Consider the following 17,074-nt stretch of genomic DNA (forward strand, 5'->3'; position numbering starts at 1 on the left):
CTCCTGGCTGCTGGTAAGTGCTTCGCTATTCATTTGATAAGGAGCTTAAAAATATATGGCCATCACATCAACGACTGAATAGCACTAAACCTTGCATAGTGTGTGATCCACGTTTGCGTTTTCTCTATTGACCCACGCACCTGTTTGTATCTGCTGAGTTTAAATAGGATCCGAACAAGGATCACATTCAATTTTATCTTTTGTTTATTGATATTACCTTTCCTTGCCATGTTCACAGTAATATGGCTGGTTGAAGGTAGTTACTTGTCTTGTGGTTTTTGTTCTGTATTTTGTGCAGGCTTTTATGTTTATCTTTGTTGGTTCAGCTGGGGTCTCACAGACTCGCCTTGAACTGGCCTTGGAGTTCTCTTGCCTGAGGCCCCCTGAGAGCTGGAGTCACAGGCGCGTAACCTGGCATCATTCCACCTGGCATCTGTCTCAGGTGTAGGCATAGGGCTTTTGTATTTCATCATTCGGGAAAAATACAATTAGGACAGATTTAGTATTTGGAACTATAGACTGTGCCTTTTGAATTCATATTCTCGGGTAAAATCAAAGTAATGATTTTGTGTGGACAGATACTATAAAAATGCAGGAGAGGGGATGAAAATAGTGGACGGGAGAGGTCTAGGGCACAGCAGAAGAGCAACTGTAAACAGAAACATGGGGGGCACTTTTTCTGCTTCAGTGTAACCCTGATGTCTTTTGTAGTTTAAGCCACATTAGAAGTATTCATGCTCAATTTTATGCCTATGTGAACAAAACCAAACACTCCCAGTGTCCTCCAAAGATTTCTCACGTGCCTGTGGGTTCCCTTTCCCTATGCCCATGGCCATGTGGCTAGTGATCTCTTTTCCTGTAAGCAGCAGTAATTCTTTTCGTCCTGTGGCTGTTTATATATGCTCTCTCTGGCGTCTCTCACCTCACAAAGTCATTTGGTTTTGAGTTCATGCTTTATGTGCATCAGTATTTCTTTTTATTCCTTGCATGGATGTAGCACTTTTTAAGATTCACCACTTCATGGATATTTTTATTTCATCCTTTTGCTATTATAATGATTCTTTGAAGGTTTGTTATATTCCATTTTTGATGTATACATGGATTAGTAGGAGTATGCGTTTTCTTTTCTCTTTGTCAATAACTTGGCACAGGCAGGGATGGAGCGGACACAAGTTCAAGTTGCTAAGAAGCTGCTTTCGAAGGCAGTTTGTCATTTTTACATCCCTGTCAGATTTTATACAAGATTTTTTTTTTCCTTTCTTCGAGGCAGGGTTTCTCTGTGTAGCCATGGCTATCCTGGAACTCACTCTGTAGACCAGGCTGGCCTCGAACCCAGAAATCCGCCTGCCTCTGCCTCCCAAGTGCTGGGATTAAAGGCGTGCGCCACCACCGCTTCTGTAATGACTGTTAATGTCAGTCTTTTTGTTGTTTTGTGGTTGTGGATTTTATTTTTATTTATGATTTGAGACAGTCTCTCTACATAGCCTTGGCTGTTTAGGAACTTACTCTGTAGATCAGGCTTGCCTCAAAAATCCCAGAGATCCACCAGCCTTTGTGTCCAGAGTACTGAGATTAAAGACATGCACTGCTACTCTGTTTTGTTAGTGTGAGTGGGTATTTTTAGTCAAGTGTATTTTCAAATATTTCACTTGTTTTTAGTAGATTATTTGCTTTGAAGGTTTGTTTTATTTTTTGGCATGTTTGTAATTTTAAGCAGTTGTCTATTGCCGTATCAAAGAAAACGAAGTAGAGTTACAAAGCAGCAGTCCAATTCAGTAGTTTTAATATTTATGCATTATTTTACCTTACTAGAAATCTTTTATGTCATTGTTTGCGTCTGAATTACCAACTAGTGCTCTTGCTTTTCAGCAGGGAGGATTGTTTTTATCACGCTCTGTCAGTGCTAGATCCCCTTGGCTTTCTGACTGCTTTTTAAATTTCTCCTTCATTTTAGAAGTGTGGCTTGTTGGTTATAGAATTCTTGGTTGAGTTTTTGTTTTTCCGTTTTGCTCTTTCCTTCAGTCTTGTAAACATATCCACCTTCCTACTTCTGGTTGCCATGGTTTCTGATGAGATTCTGTCAGTGTTCACCACGGTCTGTAGGAGGTCTCAGTTATCTGATCAGTTGTACCCTCCCCACCTCAGGGAGAGGACTTGTTGAGCATTCCCGGCTGACCATAGAGTTCTCCCCTGTGTTCTCTCGCACGCACACTTCTACGATTGTCAGTCTGTCTGCCATTGCACTGTGTGCGTATATTGTCTTCATGTTAATTTCTGAATAATGCCGAGCTCCTTTCACCTTAGAAACTTTTTAATCACAAATTTTCAGTGTTTTTTTGTTCCCTTTTCTTTTCCTTCTGTGAGATTTTTATGAGTATGTTGTTATAGGGTCCTTAGACCCCCCCCCTCCCCGGTTCCTTTACCCTTCCCCTTTCACTCCCCACTCCTCTTTTTAAAAAAGACTCTGTTATAAAGCCCTGGCTACTCTCACACTTGCAGGTGGACTGGGAAGGCCTTGCGTCACACGCCTTTCCCAGCTTCTTTGGGTTAGGGTGACGGACGGATGCTGCCCGCCATCTCCAGCCTCATTTTCTTCACTATTCTGTTGCAGCACAGACTAGGTAATTTTAATTGTCTAATATTCAAATTTGCTGATTCTTTTTTCTTCCTTTTAAGTATGTTGTTGAACTTTTTCTAAGAATTTAATTTTTTTTTATTGTTTTCAGTACCCAATTTTCTATTTTATACCCTTTAATAATTACTATTGCCTTACATTTTTGACCATTGTTTTCTTTTGTGTGTCTATAATTTTCTTTACTTCTGGAGCATACTTGAGACTGTTGACTTAAGTCTTGTTTGGTATGTACAGTGTCTTCACTTTATCAGGGTCATTGTTTATTGCCTTTCCTGTAAGTGGGCTCTGACACAATGCACATGTGTACTTTGCAATTTTTTTGTTGAGAACTGGAGATTTTTAATATTGTAAGGTAATAACTCTGGAAATCAAGATCTTGCCCTCCCCAAGACTGCTTATTTGGTTGATAAGAGGTACAGTTTATTTACTAGGGTTTTTATAATGTATATTGTATGGGTCTCTTTTAGTTTATCTTGTTTAGAATTTGTTGAGATTCTGAGTATCTGGTATCTTAGCTTCATTGTTGTTGTTGTTGCTGCTGCTGTAACAAAACACCATGAGCAAAGCAACTTAGAAAAGAAAGCATGTAAAGGGTGGTGGGGTTGAGCTCGGGGTGGGTTTCAGGGTTGCAGAGGTTGGTAGTCCATGCTCATTATTGTGAGCAGCAGAGCAGCAGGCAGCCTTATCTCTGGAGTAGTAGCCAAGAGCTCACATCTGATCCACAAGCAAGACACAGAAAGAAGGAATGAACTGGGGATAACATGGGCTTCGGAAATTCAGAGCACACCTGCAGTGACGTCCTCCCCGCATAAAGACACACTTCATAATTTTTTTTTTTAACATTTCCACCATATGGGGACCAAGTATTCAAATATATAAGCCTATGGGGGCCATTCCATTCAAACCACCATATTCCATCTTTGGTCCCCTAGGTTTATAGCTATATCATAATGCAAAGTGTATTTAGTCAAAGTTAAAATGTCCTTATAGTGTGTCAAAGTCTTCTAATTGAAACTCTCTGTAAAAACAGAAATCGGTTACCTGCTTTCTACATATATTGGCACAGGATATGCATTATGATTCCAGAAGGGAGGACTGGGGCAAAGTGAAGAACTACTGGACCACAAGGCAAGACAGAAACTCCGCAGGACAGACTCCAAATCCTGAAACTCTGCATCTGCCACCGAAGGGCTTAGATGGCTCTTCAGGCCTCTTGCTCTTTACAGTTTTGCTGTTGTCATCTCTCCTTTGGGCTGGTTCCACTTCCTGTTAGCAGCTGTCCTTCCGGTGTCAGCTCTGTGTGCGTCCAGGTCCAGGCTTCCCTGAGCTGCCCTGCAGGGACTCCGGCCACAGCTGGCTCCTCTGCTTCCTCTAACCTCAGAGGGAGATCACACAGCCCCTTACTCCTGTGTCCTTGTTAACTCTAAAGCTGGAACCACAGGCTGATTCTGCTTAGCCCTGCTGCCGGCTTGGGATGGAGCTGGCCTCCTTCAGTGACTTTTGCATTAGTTTTGATTTATTGGTGCTTTTTAGTAACAGGTAATTCTGTAGGCCTTTTTACACACTGCAGTATTAGCTGGGTGGGTTCTCCCTGAGGGCACTACTCCATTTATTCCATTTTTTCTTCAATTTAGCCTCAGGCAGATTGTAGATGTGTTCTTTGGCAAACTGTCTCCAGATGGTTTCCAGCCCTGCTGCTAAGATTGCCCCTGAAGCCACCTGAGCTGGGCTCCCCGCTCCACATGCCCTCAGCACCACTAGACGCCACTTAAAGTCTTCAACCTTTTTCCTTGTTTCTACAATCTCCCAAAAAAACCCAGCATGGTCACAGCTGTGCCACTTCTGGTACCACCTTTGTCTTAGAGACTTTTCTGTTGCTGCAGCAAAATACCATGACCAAGGCAACTTATAAAAGAAAACATTTAGGACTGAAGAGATGGCTCAGCAGTTAAGAGTACTTCCAGAAGTTTGAGTTCAATTCCCAGAAGCCACATGTGGCTCACAGCCATCTGTACAGGGATCTGATGCCCCCTTCTGGTGTGTCTGAAGACAGCTACAGTTTATTCATTCATATATATACACACATATATGTATATATACATTATATTCACATAATGAATAGATAGATAAATCTTTAATAAAAGGAAAGCATTGATTTGGATGCTCAGGGTTTCATAGGTTATAAGTCTCAGATCATCATAGTGGGGAGCATGGCAGCAGGCAGGCCCTGCAGCAGTAGGTCAGAGTTTAGGTTTGATCCACAGGCAGGAGGCATAGAAAGAGTTAACTGGGGACGGATGACCTGGGCTTTTGAAACCTCAAAGCCCACCTCCAGTGACACACTTGCTCCAGCAAGGCCATGCCTCCCAATCCTTCCCAAACCGGTCCACCCTGGGGACTAGCCAGTCAAATATATGAGCCTATGGGGCATTCTCTCTCTCTCTTTTTTTAAATCTTTTTTGTTGTTGTTGTTATTGAGTATCTTCTTCATTTACATCGCCAATGTTAAAACCTTTCCCAATTTCCCCCTCCCCAATGATTCCCTACCCCTCCTTCCACCCCCTGCCTCCTCTACCCGACACACTCCCACCTCACCCCTAACTCCTCCCCCACCCTCTCTGTTTCCCTTTGTTGGGGCCTCTATTGAGCCTTTACCTGACCAAAGACCACTCCTCCCACTGATGCCCAACAAGGCCTCTTCTGCCACATTTTTGCTGGAACTATGTGTACCCGTTGGTTGATGGTTCAGTCCCTGGGAGTCTTGGGGTATCTGGGTATCCAAAGTCATTGTTCTTTTCATGGGGCTATATACCCCTTCAGCTCTTCTGGACCACCCTCCAGATCCTCCATTGGGGACCCCTATGAGGCATTCTCATTGAAACACCACATACATTTTATATTTTTCAGCAAAGTCATACTTTAGTCATATTTTTTCAAATGATTTTTGTTGACTTTTCTAGTTCATGTTTAGTAAGTTTTCCAAACTATTTTTCTCAGTCTGCTTTAACCATTGACTAGACTGAGATTGGTTAAGAGAAATCCATTTCTCAGACTCTAAGAAGTAATTTGATTTGGATCCCACTAATTAATTTCCTGGTCAGGGCCTCTTTCCAGCTTTTCTGCTTTCCTGCCATATTCTCACAAACCCAGGTTCTTTGATAAAACTAGTTCTGTCATGGAGACCACACCTCTGTGACTTTACCTCCCAGAATCCTCCCTGGTACGGTCATGTCCAGAATTAGGGTTTCGATATAAGAACGAGAAGAGGGAACACAAATATTCCATCTACTGTATTTCTTGTGTGTGCTTTCCAAATCTCTCTTCTCTACTTCCATGGATTCCATGGGTAATCTGAAGCCGTGGATACTGATGTGATCGATTTCCTGGGTAGCTGGGAATGTAAGGAAAGATAAAGAAGCTAATGGGTGTTTAAACTGGAATTAATAGGAGAATAATGGAAGGAGTATTCTGGAGCATAAACGGGCATGGGCAGTGACGAAGAGAATGTGCTGTTTGACTCCTCTTGAGTTTGTGGAGATGCTCATGGCAAGCTTATGGGTATTGTTTAGGAGAATGTCAGGATCTTTAAACTTATCTATCTTTCTGTCATAATTTTTGTTAAACACCAAAATTTAGGAATCATCAATGAATCTTACTTTTGAGTCAGGTTGAAAGTAATAAAGAATGTTTTAAGTATAAATTTTAAATTGAGGTTTATTTTAAATTTATGGGTATTGGTGTTTTGGTTGCATCAATGAGAGTATACTGTATTCATTCCTGGTGATCTTGGAGGTCAGAAAAGGTCAGATCTTCCAGAATTGGAATTAGAGACAGTTGTAAGCTGCCATGTGGTTGCTGGGTACCAAACCCAAGTTCTCTGTAAGAGGCAAAAGTAGGTAACTATCTGCAACATCTCTCCAGCCTCACAAATTTTAAATTGAATTATAATAAACAAAAAATAATAACTTTAAACAAATATGTACACATTTTGCATTTTTAAATGGGTGTCTGTAGCTCTGGTTTTTCTGGAATGTACTTTCTAGGCAAGGTTAGCTTCAAATTTACAGAGATCTATTTCCTCTGCCAGCTGATTGTCGGGATCAAAGGCATGTGCCACCACATCCGGTGCATTTTTAATGACGATGCTTTCCAGCTCTGTTTTTAAAAATTGAGCAGCATGCCTGCATTCATGTATGCCATATTACTATATTTCTTGCTTCCTCAGAAAAACCTCTGCTTTTTCCTTAGAGGTTTGAAAACAAATTTCAGTTATAACTTTGTATACTTGAATACTTGCATGTATCTGTCTTTTAAGATTAAATACCCTTTTATTATAACTGCAATGCTGCCATAATTTATCCTATTTAATATAGTCTTTATTAGTCTGCTTGAAGCTACTCTAAGTGAAAGCCAGAGCCTGGGTAATTTATCAAGAAATTTATGACAGGAATCTGGGAAGTCTAAGATGAAGAGGCTGGAGTAAGAACCTCCTTTCTCTCCTGTTCTGTCAGAGCTCGCTGGATAAGAGAGAGCACCGAGTAGGAGGCCGTGCCTTCTAGAGCAGGCGCCAGTCTAAGGACCACCTGCCAGGGAGGCTGCCAGGTGCATCTGGGAGGCGGGCTAGGTTCCTCAGGATCCCATCTTCTCTTAAGGGCCGGAACACACTGTTGGGGATTTGTTTGAGCCTTAGCACAATCCACGGCAAATTTCTCCAGTGGTTGTGTAAAGGTTTTATGTTTCTTTTAAAATTTCCACCACAAATCTGATTAAGAATCTTAGGCTGTATCTTATCACATCTCTTGTGCCCTATATTATCTTTAATATATAATTATTTTGCATTCTTTTTTTCATGACTGATCTTTTTGAAGTCTCAGCTGGTTATCCTGTAGCATGTTTTATAATTAAGACTTGGTACTTTCCCACATGAATGAATGCAGGTTAAAATTTTTTGGTCAAGCATAGAATATTGTGTGCTGTTCACTGAGTTTTATCTAGAGACATATGATGTTGGGTGGTATTAATGTTGATCACACTAGCTTTAATCAGTCATTAAGATAATATCTAGGGTTGGAGAGATGGCTCAGTGATTAAGAACATTTGCTGTTCTTGAAGAGGATCTAGGTTCAGTTGCACCCACATGGAGGCTTACAGACATCTCTATCTTCACTTTGAGAGGATCGGATGCTGTCTTCTGATGTCTGCAGGCATCTGTAAAACACCAATATAAACAAAATACATTAAAAAAAAGATAATTTTCTAAGAGATCACTTTGCTACAGAGATAGATTTTAAAATTAATAAGTAGTTTTCAATTATTACTACAAAGTAGTAAGTGGTCTGTGTTTATTCTGTGACTTGATCTGAAAACTTAAAGATAAAAAGTACTGTCATGTACTCAGGGAAAGTATGTGAATGGAATGTGGGGTGCAGGGGGATCGTGAGAAATGGGACTGGACCTGCAGAACTTCTGGGCCATGGTAAGATGGTAGAGGTTGAAAAATGTGTAAGATGATGTGGTTAGCATTTAAGTTTAGATAGTCTCGTTTTTTAAATTTTCTTTTAAACTTATTTTTAGAAAGTGTGTGTGTGGGTGTGTGTGTATGTTAGTGTGCATGTACGCTGTGTATATGTGTGTTCAGTAGAGACCAGAGGCTCCCGCTGGCTGTCTCTCTCTGTTGCTGTCCACTGTGCTTTCCCCTCACTGAATCTGGAGCTCACTGATGGGGTAAGACTGTCTGGCCAGCAAGCCCCAGGCCTGCCAGGCATGGCCACCACACCTGGCTTTCTGTGTGAATACTGTGCACTGACTCAGGTTCTTGTCCTCGCGTGGCAAAGTCTTTACAGTGAGCCATTGCCCGTGCCACCTCACTTTTTGACTTTTACTTTGAGGTAGTGTTTCACTGTCACTCAGGCTGGACTTGAATGGCAGCTCCTCATGCCTGCGTGGCTTTCTGAGTACTGGGCTTACAGGTGTATACAGATCTCCTAAAGAAAGTCAGAGTGTTAGTTACTTGTATGTTGCCATGATAGACTACCATGATCAAGAAGAGTTTATTTTGGGCTTAAGATTCCAGAGAGGGGCTGGAGAGATGGCTCAGTGATTAAGAGCACTGACTGCTCTATCAGAGGTCCTGAGTTCAATTCCCAACAATCACATGGTGGCTCACAACTTTCTGTAATGGGATCTGACGCCCTCTTCTGGTGTGTATGAAGACAGCTACAGTGTACTCATATAAATAAAATAAATCTTAAAAAAACAAAAAAAGATTCCAGAGAGAGAACAGTCCATGATGGTGGGGTAGAGTTAGCAGGCTGCAGGCAGCTGGAGCAGCAGCTGAGAACTCACATCTCAAAGCACAGATAGAAGGTAGAGAGAGCCAACACCTTAGAGATCTCAGAGCTGCCTCCAGTGATGCACTTCCAGCATGATCACATCGAATCCTTCCCAAAGCTCCAAAGCTCCACCTGCTGGGACCACATATTGAATATGTGTCCGCGGAGGCCATTTTCCTTCAAACCACCACAGGTGGTTTTAGCAGCAGTAAGTTTAGGTTATCACATCTAAGTCAAGCATGATGAAAGGGCTGGCCCAGCACAGTGTTCTTCCAGAAAGACGAGGAAGATTTGAGAAATATTCATGGAGTTGTCTTGGATGGACTTGTGTGCTGGTTAAGGACACATTGTGAGAACTGAGTAGTGTTCAAAACACTGAATGAATGATGGTGTGAGGGCCATGGCTGCTTGATTTCTGTTAGTTTCTCTTATTTGTTGTATCTATAATTTTCCCAGGACTCTTTGAACAACATTAGCAATGTGATTCTATTTTGGAAAAGAGTTTTGCCTTGGTCTAGTCCATTTAAAATGTATTTAGAGCTGCTGCTGTGTCTTTGGATAAGATCAGACAGTTTGGTATAATCTAAGATTCTTTCAGGAGGAATATGATTTGTTATTGTTGCAAATGACTTCTAATATACTTCTGGTACGATTTTGGTTCTATGATGTGTGTGTTTTCTCAGACCACCAGTTTTTGTTCTATGACGCGTGCATGCGTGTGTGTGTGTGTGTGTGTGTGTGTGTGTGTGTGTGTCTGTGCGCGCGCGCGCGCGCGCGTGTTTGTGCATGCATGCACATGTGCACGTGCAGACCACTAGGTTTGGTACCTGAAAAATTTTATGTTTTCTCTGTCTATTTGGTTTTTCCAAGATGTTTTCGGTGCAGCTGAGTCTTGGCGAGCAGACATGGGAGTCGGAAGGGAGCAGTATAAAGAAGGCCCAGCAGGCTGTTGCTAGCAAAGCATTGGCTGAATCTACACTTCCAAAACCAGCCCAGAAACCACCCAGAAGTAATGTCAACAACAACCCAGGTATGGCATTGCTTTGTTTCCGCCTTTCTGTTGTGAGCTAATGTGTTATTCGCACACACACACACACTCACCCACACACTCACACACACACACAGTAATTAAGATAACAACAAAGAAGAGAACTATGCTTATTTTTAAAGTTCACCTTAGTCAACACTGTAAAAATCTATTCCTTTGAATGTTGTCTAAAGCACATATGGATGCAAATGCAGGAAATGTTTCTTCTAAAGTAAAGAAATCATTTCTATCTTTTAAAAGTATAATAAGTGTAATAAGTTTTAATAATTAAGTTATTCCTTTTAGTGTAATGCAAAATTATAAAGCCATTTTATTAAATATTTTGCTTGTTGGTATAAAAATTGAAAATGGTTGATAATTTAGGACATTCAAATGAAATTTATTAAGAACTCTCCAAATCTGTAAAGTCATCCATGTACAAGATTCTTAAATAAATGGCAATATTAATTTTGAGTTTCTAATACCAGCTTTGAATGCTGATTGATTGGATCACTACCAACAATATCATATGTGCAGTTATCTTTTGGGAAGAGGCAAATCTGTGTTAGTTATAGTGCATTAATTTATGATGCCACGTTAGTGAAGTTGGTCTTAGTTCAGTTTCAGCCAGGTGTCTGTGTATACTTATTCATCTGTTAGCATAGCAGTACACTCTGACCCCAACACCAGTGCTAGTGCAGCCTTAGGCCTCCTTCCCAGGGAGGCGAGGACCACATCAGCTAATGCTGACTCTACTCTGTTTGATTGGTTCTGCACTTTTCAGGAGACACTTCTTCCTCGACTGTCCTGTGCTTGCTAGATAGTCTGTTCTTTCAAGGCTCTCTCCCAGACTTCAGCCTTTTCTGTAGTGACCCTAAGGCTCTGTTTAGCTTGTTATAGCGTTCATTGAGGAAGCTTGTATAATTCCACATGTTACTACAATAGCTAAGAATCCTGACCTGTTCAGTTTGACGTTGGTAAAGATGATCTACTTTGGTGATTTGTAGAAGCTTCTGATTGTGTATAATGTACCAGTATGCATTACTCACTGCTGTTACAGATGTAAGAGTATACAGCTCCTGTATCTGAAGATCATGCAGTATTATATACGAGTTCCTAATTTACTGGTAGACAGTAGGTGCCAAGTGAATACTAGCAGCCACCAATCCTAAAAGTGATGATCAGACAGACTGAGGTACGACACAGACCCGAGTGGAGACGGGCCAGGTGCATGGAAAAGGAAAGAACATCGTGGACTGAAGGAATCCGGGGACTCGGATGGGTCCAGGGGTCAGAATCTGGTCAGTGGGTTTGGTGAGGAGAGTTGTGTGTGGTGATGATTTTAGTTATTGTAGGTGAGTGCCCGTGAGAGACCCAAACACCAGCTTCTGTCACAAGATTGATTTGTTTTGTTTTTTTGTTTTTGTCATTTGGGGCACTTAACATCTATCAACAAGTGGATGATGTAAAAGAACATTTTAGTGTATTGCCTTTGACACGGTTTTGAGGTAGAAGAAAGTAAGGTGATGGAATAAGGTGAAAAGTCTGGCCAGTGCCATACTTTTGAATAAAAATAGTTAAAACGCCTCCTGTGTGTTGAGTACTGTGTGTGCCACCCTCCAAGGGTGCAGGGAGTGGGCTTTGGTGTAGAGGAGAAGGAGCTCTCTAAGTCTTCTAATGTAAAACAAGATGACTTGTGAGCTCGGCTCTGCCCTATGACCTACTGCAAGGAGTACCTCAGGAAGACCCCAAGCAAGACAAAACAATCTCAAAGCCACCGGAGGGGCATTTCCACTGTGGGGGTTAGGCTAAGCTGAAAATGGAGAAGAGCGAGTCCACAGCTTAATGCTGCAGGGCTGCATAGGCCATTCTAAGAAACACACTACTCCAGGCTCTGCCATTGCCGTGGGAGTTTTCCTTCTCCTACAGTGGGTTAGCTGAAGGGAACAGTCTGGCTGTCTCATGAGTTATGCTTGTTGAAATCACGCATTACTCTTTGCTGATAGCTTCTTCTTCTTCCCCCCCCCCCCCCCCCAGACAGGGTTTCTCTGTGTAGCCCTGGCTGTCCTGGAACTCACTCCGTAGACCAGGCTGGCCTCGAACTCAGAAATCCGCCTGCCTCTGCCTCCCAGTGCTGGGATTACAGGCGTGCGCCACCACTGCCGTCTTGATAGCTTCTTTATACTTTGGCGCTTATGAGACTAGTCTGCACTGTGTTTAGAGTGATACTATTTCATGGCTGTATAGCATTCCATTGCACGAATAGACAGTAATTTGGTAGCTACTTGAATTGTTTCCAGATTGGGTTCTTGGAAACACTACTGCTGTGAAATTCTTGTATACACCTTTCTGTTGGGAGTGAACCTAGCATCCATACTGCTGGGTAATAGGTTCCCATGTACTCAGAAGTAGCACACACTGCTGAGCTGCCATGGGTGTACCCTACTAGCAGTTAGGAGGGCTCTCTGTGTTCTTGGTCATTATTTGACATTTTTTAGCTTTTTATGGTGGGGCGTTAATAGTCCACTGTGGTTTTCATTTGCATTTCCTTGTGGATAGTGAAGCCGCCTGGTGAAGCGTGTTCCTCTTTGGTCAACTGCTCACGCGTGTTAGGATAGTCTCTTGAAAAGGGACGCTTGGTACGTACATTGTTTAAAAATTATGTTTATTTTTAATGACCTTGGGTTTTGTATATATTCTAGATTCACATAGTTTGTGAGCTATGTATAGTCTAGAATATTTTCCTGAAATATTACAGAATATCTTTCAAAAAATTTTTTGTTTGTTGTTTTTGAGACTAAGACTGTATTTCTAGCTGCCTTGTAACTCGCTAAGTGCAGTAGGCTGGCCTCAAACTCACAGAGATCTACCTGCCTCTGCCTTCAGTGCTGGGACTAAAGGTGTGTGCTACCGTGCCTGACTTCATTTGAAATTCTTACTGTTGGCATTTTGAAGAATAGAAAATCTTTATTTTAACAACGACAGATTTATTAGTCTTTTATTGTTAGTGCCTTTAAATATGTTATTTGGTAAGTCTTGTGTCTTTCAAGGCTGTGAAGATAAATTCATGTTATTTTTAGAAGTTTTTTTTTGTTTTGTCTTGCTAATTGAGACCTAGTCTGCCAGGAGTCACCTTTATTTGCTTGTTTGGGATGTTGGGAAGAGTTTGCTGTCTGTTGTCTCAGTACATCATGTGCAGCTGGCTGAAAGCCTGGCCAGTGCACTGCAGAGGCAGCTCTGTGCTCACCAGGCAAGTGGAGCTCATGAGGAAGGCAATGGATCTGCTCCCTGGGTGGGCGTGGCTTACCAGAGCTGGAGATTTGATAGGTTCTTTCCAAGCCTGTTGACCTGCCAGTTAACTAGAACTGTGCTATACAACGACTTTGCTTCTTTCTTGTTATTTATTTATTTTTAACTTTTGAAATTATTTAAGGTTTATATAAGCATTACAGAAGTAGATCCAGTATACCTTTCACCCAAATACGCCATGGTCAGCAACCTGAACCATCTGGGCAAAGCTGTGCCCCTGCTCTCCTTTTTCCTGTGGACGTCAGTGCCCCCTCCTTCCTTTCCCCACTCCTGACAGTGTCTTACACCATAGCTGTGATCGGCCTGGGATCCAGCACAGTCTTCCGCCTCAGTTCCCCAAGTACTTCTGCTGTGTCAGTTGGGCACCACCATACCTCCCTCCATGTGCCTCTTGTCAGGAAGTAAAATGGGAGTATCATTTACTGTGTAGGCTCTGCTCAGATTTCGCTGTCTTTAAAGATCCAGCATAACTGAGATCATGTGCTCAGTGCACTCGCCGTTCCTTTCATCCTGTTTCAGTCTACCTCACGCAGGCTCCACCTCGCACAGGCTCCTGTCCTAGGACTGTGGCCTTTGTGGTGAGTATGGGTACCACATATTTGTATAGTGATTCTTGGTATATGCCTAGTGTTTGCTCATCATTTTCCCATCTTTAATATAGTCCCTCAGAAGTAAAGCTGGACTTGGTGCTTACAGCTCCTGACTTCCCTGGGCAGTGATGATGTGGCTGCCTGGTGAAGGGCATAACTGCTAGGCTTCTCTGTTGTAAAGTTAGTCGCTAACTGTTGTATTAATAAGTAGCAAGTAAATAAAGCATTTTGAAGTGTATTTTAAGACTATCTACAAATATCCTGTTCCTCATCAAATTTTCTTTTGCCTGCTGAATTTAGCATTTATTATTAATTCTTGTCTGAACTTATTATAAATCTTAAGTTTGGCAGGGTGACTTATTTTGAATGCTAGCATTCTTTTTTAGTTAATTAGTGGCTCCAAGGGAAGATATCTTCTCTTCCCTCATTTCCTTCCTTTCTTCTTTATGTCATTGTCACCCCTTCCTCTCCTGTTCTACTTACCGACTTAAAATCTGTTACTTCATTTGCTCTTTGGGTTTGGGATTGAACCCAGGGTCCAGCACATGCTAAGCACATGTTCTACCACCAGGCTACACAGTGTGGTCCACAGGGATTTTGTCGTAAGCTTGTTTTGGTTTTAAAGAAATGGTCTTACTATGTTGCTTGACTGGCACAAACCTGGGCTCAGTTGTTTTCCTCCTCCTCTCTGCAGCTCCTGTGTAGTTGAGAGGAGAGGCCTGTGCCTACACACCTGCCTTATTACTTAGCTTGATCCTAAAATGACCTCAGATTTTGCTAGTGATGTTATAGCTCCTTTAATTGACTCTTAGCTCCTGGTATTTTCTCATCATTCTTTGGGTGCTTCTGGCTTTCTGGTTAAAAAGGAGTTCCTATTCTATCTTGTACTTTCCTTGTCTTGGCTATGTGCCAGTCATCTCTCTAGGAAGCCTTGGGAGGTCAATCAATCAGTTTATCTTCCAGCAAGTAATTGGTGAGTGACCATTATGTTCAGGACTTTCTAACTTTCTACAAAGCTGTTTTGGTGTTAGTGGGAAGTACCTGCCCCGAGCCCTGTGACCCCAGGCAGCTAGGAGAGGGACACCTGATCCCTCAGAGCCACTGTGATGAATCAATACACTGATACCTGTATGTCAGGTCTGCACCTGAGGCTGTGTGCAGGTCTGAAGGCTGTACTGCCACTTGGAGACATCCTGATCTGAGTGGCCTGTGCTACCGCCTGAGGCCATGGTGAAGACCTGACCTTGGCCTGCTGCTGAGGGCCATGTCAGGATCTGTGTTGGTGTCTGAGCCCCGTGTTATCACCAAAGGCCATGGGGATATCCCTGGCTGGACTGCCACTTGAGGGCATGTTGCAATTCAAGCACTGTGCTGAGCTGGCCCCACCCTCAGTGGCCATCATACTCAGGAAAGCTGGCTTGCCCCTTACCTGGACAGCATGGGAGACCTGGGCCAGCTAAAGTGAGCTGTGGGAGAGCTGGACCCACCCCTCAGCGCTTGTAGAACTTGGGAAAGCTGGCCCAGTCCCTCACCAGCTGCAGCACTCAGGAGAGCCGGCCCCTTACCTCCCTGAGGCAGAACAGGAGAGCTCACCTTGGTGGTGGGGTATAGGAGAGCTGGCCAGTGGGCAGGAGAGCAGGAGGGCGGGAGAGCTGGAGAGCTGGCCAGTGGGCAGGAGGGCGGGAGAGCTGGAGAGCTGGCCCCACAGCTGCCTGGGAAAAGTGGGAGAGCTGATTCTGGTGGTGTGGGCACAGGAGAGCTGCGGGTCTGGCCAGCTCTGCTTCCACCCTGGCCCAGATCCAGGGCTCTGATTGGCCCACTCCAACATCTACCCACCTGTGAGCTGCTGGAGCGCGTAAAGGGGCCTGCCCCGCAGATCTCGAACTGCGGGCTCTTCATGACACTTGGCAACAACAGATTGTCCGAGAGGAGTACCGGTGAGGATCCGGTATTGATAGCATAGCAGAAGCCAGAGACCCTGAGCCATTCATTTCAATGAACATTTGCAAGGGAGCTTGTATGGGCAAAAGGGCTCCCGTGGGGCATACTGCAGCTTCCAAGCGAGATACTTTGTAATTTTATTTATTCATCTTTATTTTTATTTATTCACTTTAAAATTTTTTTCTTTTGTGTGTGGGGTTGAAAGAGCAGAGGGCAGATGCAAAGGATCAGAGAGATGAGTGGGATTGGGTTGCATGATGTGAAACTCAAAAAGAATCAGTAAAAATTTTTAATTAAAACTAGTAGTGGCTTTTTCTCTTTCACTTATCATATGTAGAAATTCAAAATTATTATATCTTAACTATATACTTAGTTATTGAACTTTTTAATAGTTAGCACTGATAATACCCCTTTAAAAGATCTAAAGCCATATCAAAATATCATAAGATACCCCTAAATATGTATAATTTTGCCTCAATTAAAATGTTGAACGAAACCTGGACCTGTGAGATGGTGCAGTGGGTGAAAGGCAGCTGAAGTTAAATCCTTGGGATTCACACAGGAAGGTGAGAAGCAGCTTGTGTAAGTTTTTCTCTGACCTTGCATAGTGCCATAGCTCTCATCTACTGTGCGCTCGCCTGTACATAAGATAAATAATATAAAAAAGAATCCAAGAGTTTCCAGTGTAGATGTATTTGCAGCACCAAGCATATAGTCTCTAACACCTGAGAAACCTTGAGTAGCCATGCTCTGTGCAGTGGCTCTCCTCAGCTCCAGTGGAGACCCTGGTTTCCTCACCACACGCCAGCCACAGGCTTCCTTCTGCTTCCCTCAGCACCACTGAGGAGAGTGCAGTGCTCTCACTCCAGTCAGGAACCCTGTGAGCTTCTTTCGTTTAAGTCAGATGTCTAGAATACTTTACCTGTGCTGACATACAGTTTGTGAAGAGGTAGATGTAGTGTACCCTACACCTCACATTAACTGCCCCCAGTTTTAAATATATCGGCTTCTTATTTATTGCCTTAGCTTGTAGGATGGGGTCTTCTAAGGGCCCCATTTGAATTTTTTGCTACTTGTGGATGAATAGTTATGTAAAGGAGTTCAAAATGTCATAAGTTTTTCTGGAATGATAAGTCAGGGATTTGAAAATTTAGGCCAGCTAGGGCTACAAAGTTTTAGGTACAAAACAGGCTCTATGCTGCACAGGTGGGCAGTCAGACTGTCAGATTAGCCTAGACTA

General features: G+C 42.8%; 1 protein-coding gene across 8 annotated transcripts in view; it reads left to right on the forward strand.

Annotated features, from left to right (window-relative positions):
- Positions 1 to 17,074, forward strand: part of Stau2 (staufen double-stranded RNA binding protein 2) — a 274,556-nt gene that overhangs the window by 49,989 nt on the left and 207,493 nt on the right. For 5 of the 8 annotated variants that reach the window (XM_052175921.1, XM_052175917.1, XM_052175919.1 and 2 more), the window contains one exon: positions 9,838 to 9,997. In XM_052175921.1, the coding sequence (XP_052031881.1) occupies positions 9,838 to 9,997 (160 nt within the window). Of the gene's footprint in view, positions 1 to 2,499; positions 2,622 to 9,837; positions 9,998 to 17,074 lie in introns of those variants that run through there. The other 3 variants (XM_052175922.1, XM_052175924.1, XM_052175926.1) reach the window with 3 other exon arrangements.

This window comes from Apodemus sylvaticus, chromosome 3 (assembly GCF_947179515.1).
Source record: "Apodemus sylvaticus chromosome 3, mApoSyl1.1, whole genome shotgun sequence".
NCBI lineage: Eukaryota > Metazoa > Chordata > Mammalia > Rodentia > Muridae > Apodemus > Apodemus sylvaticus.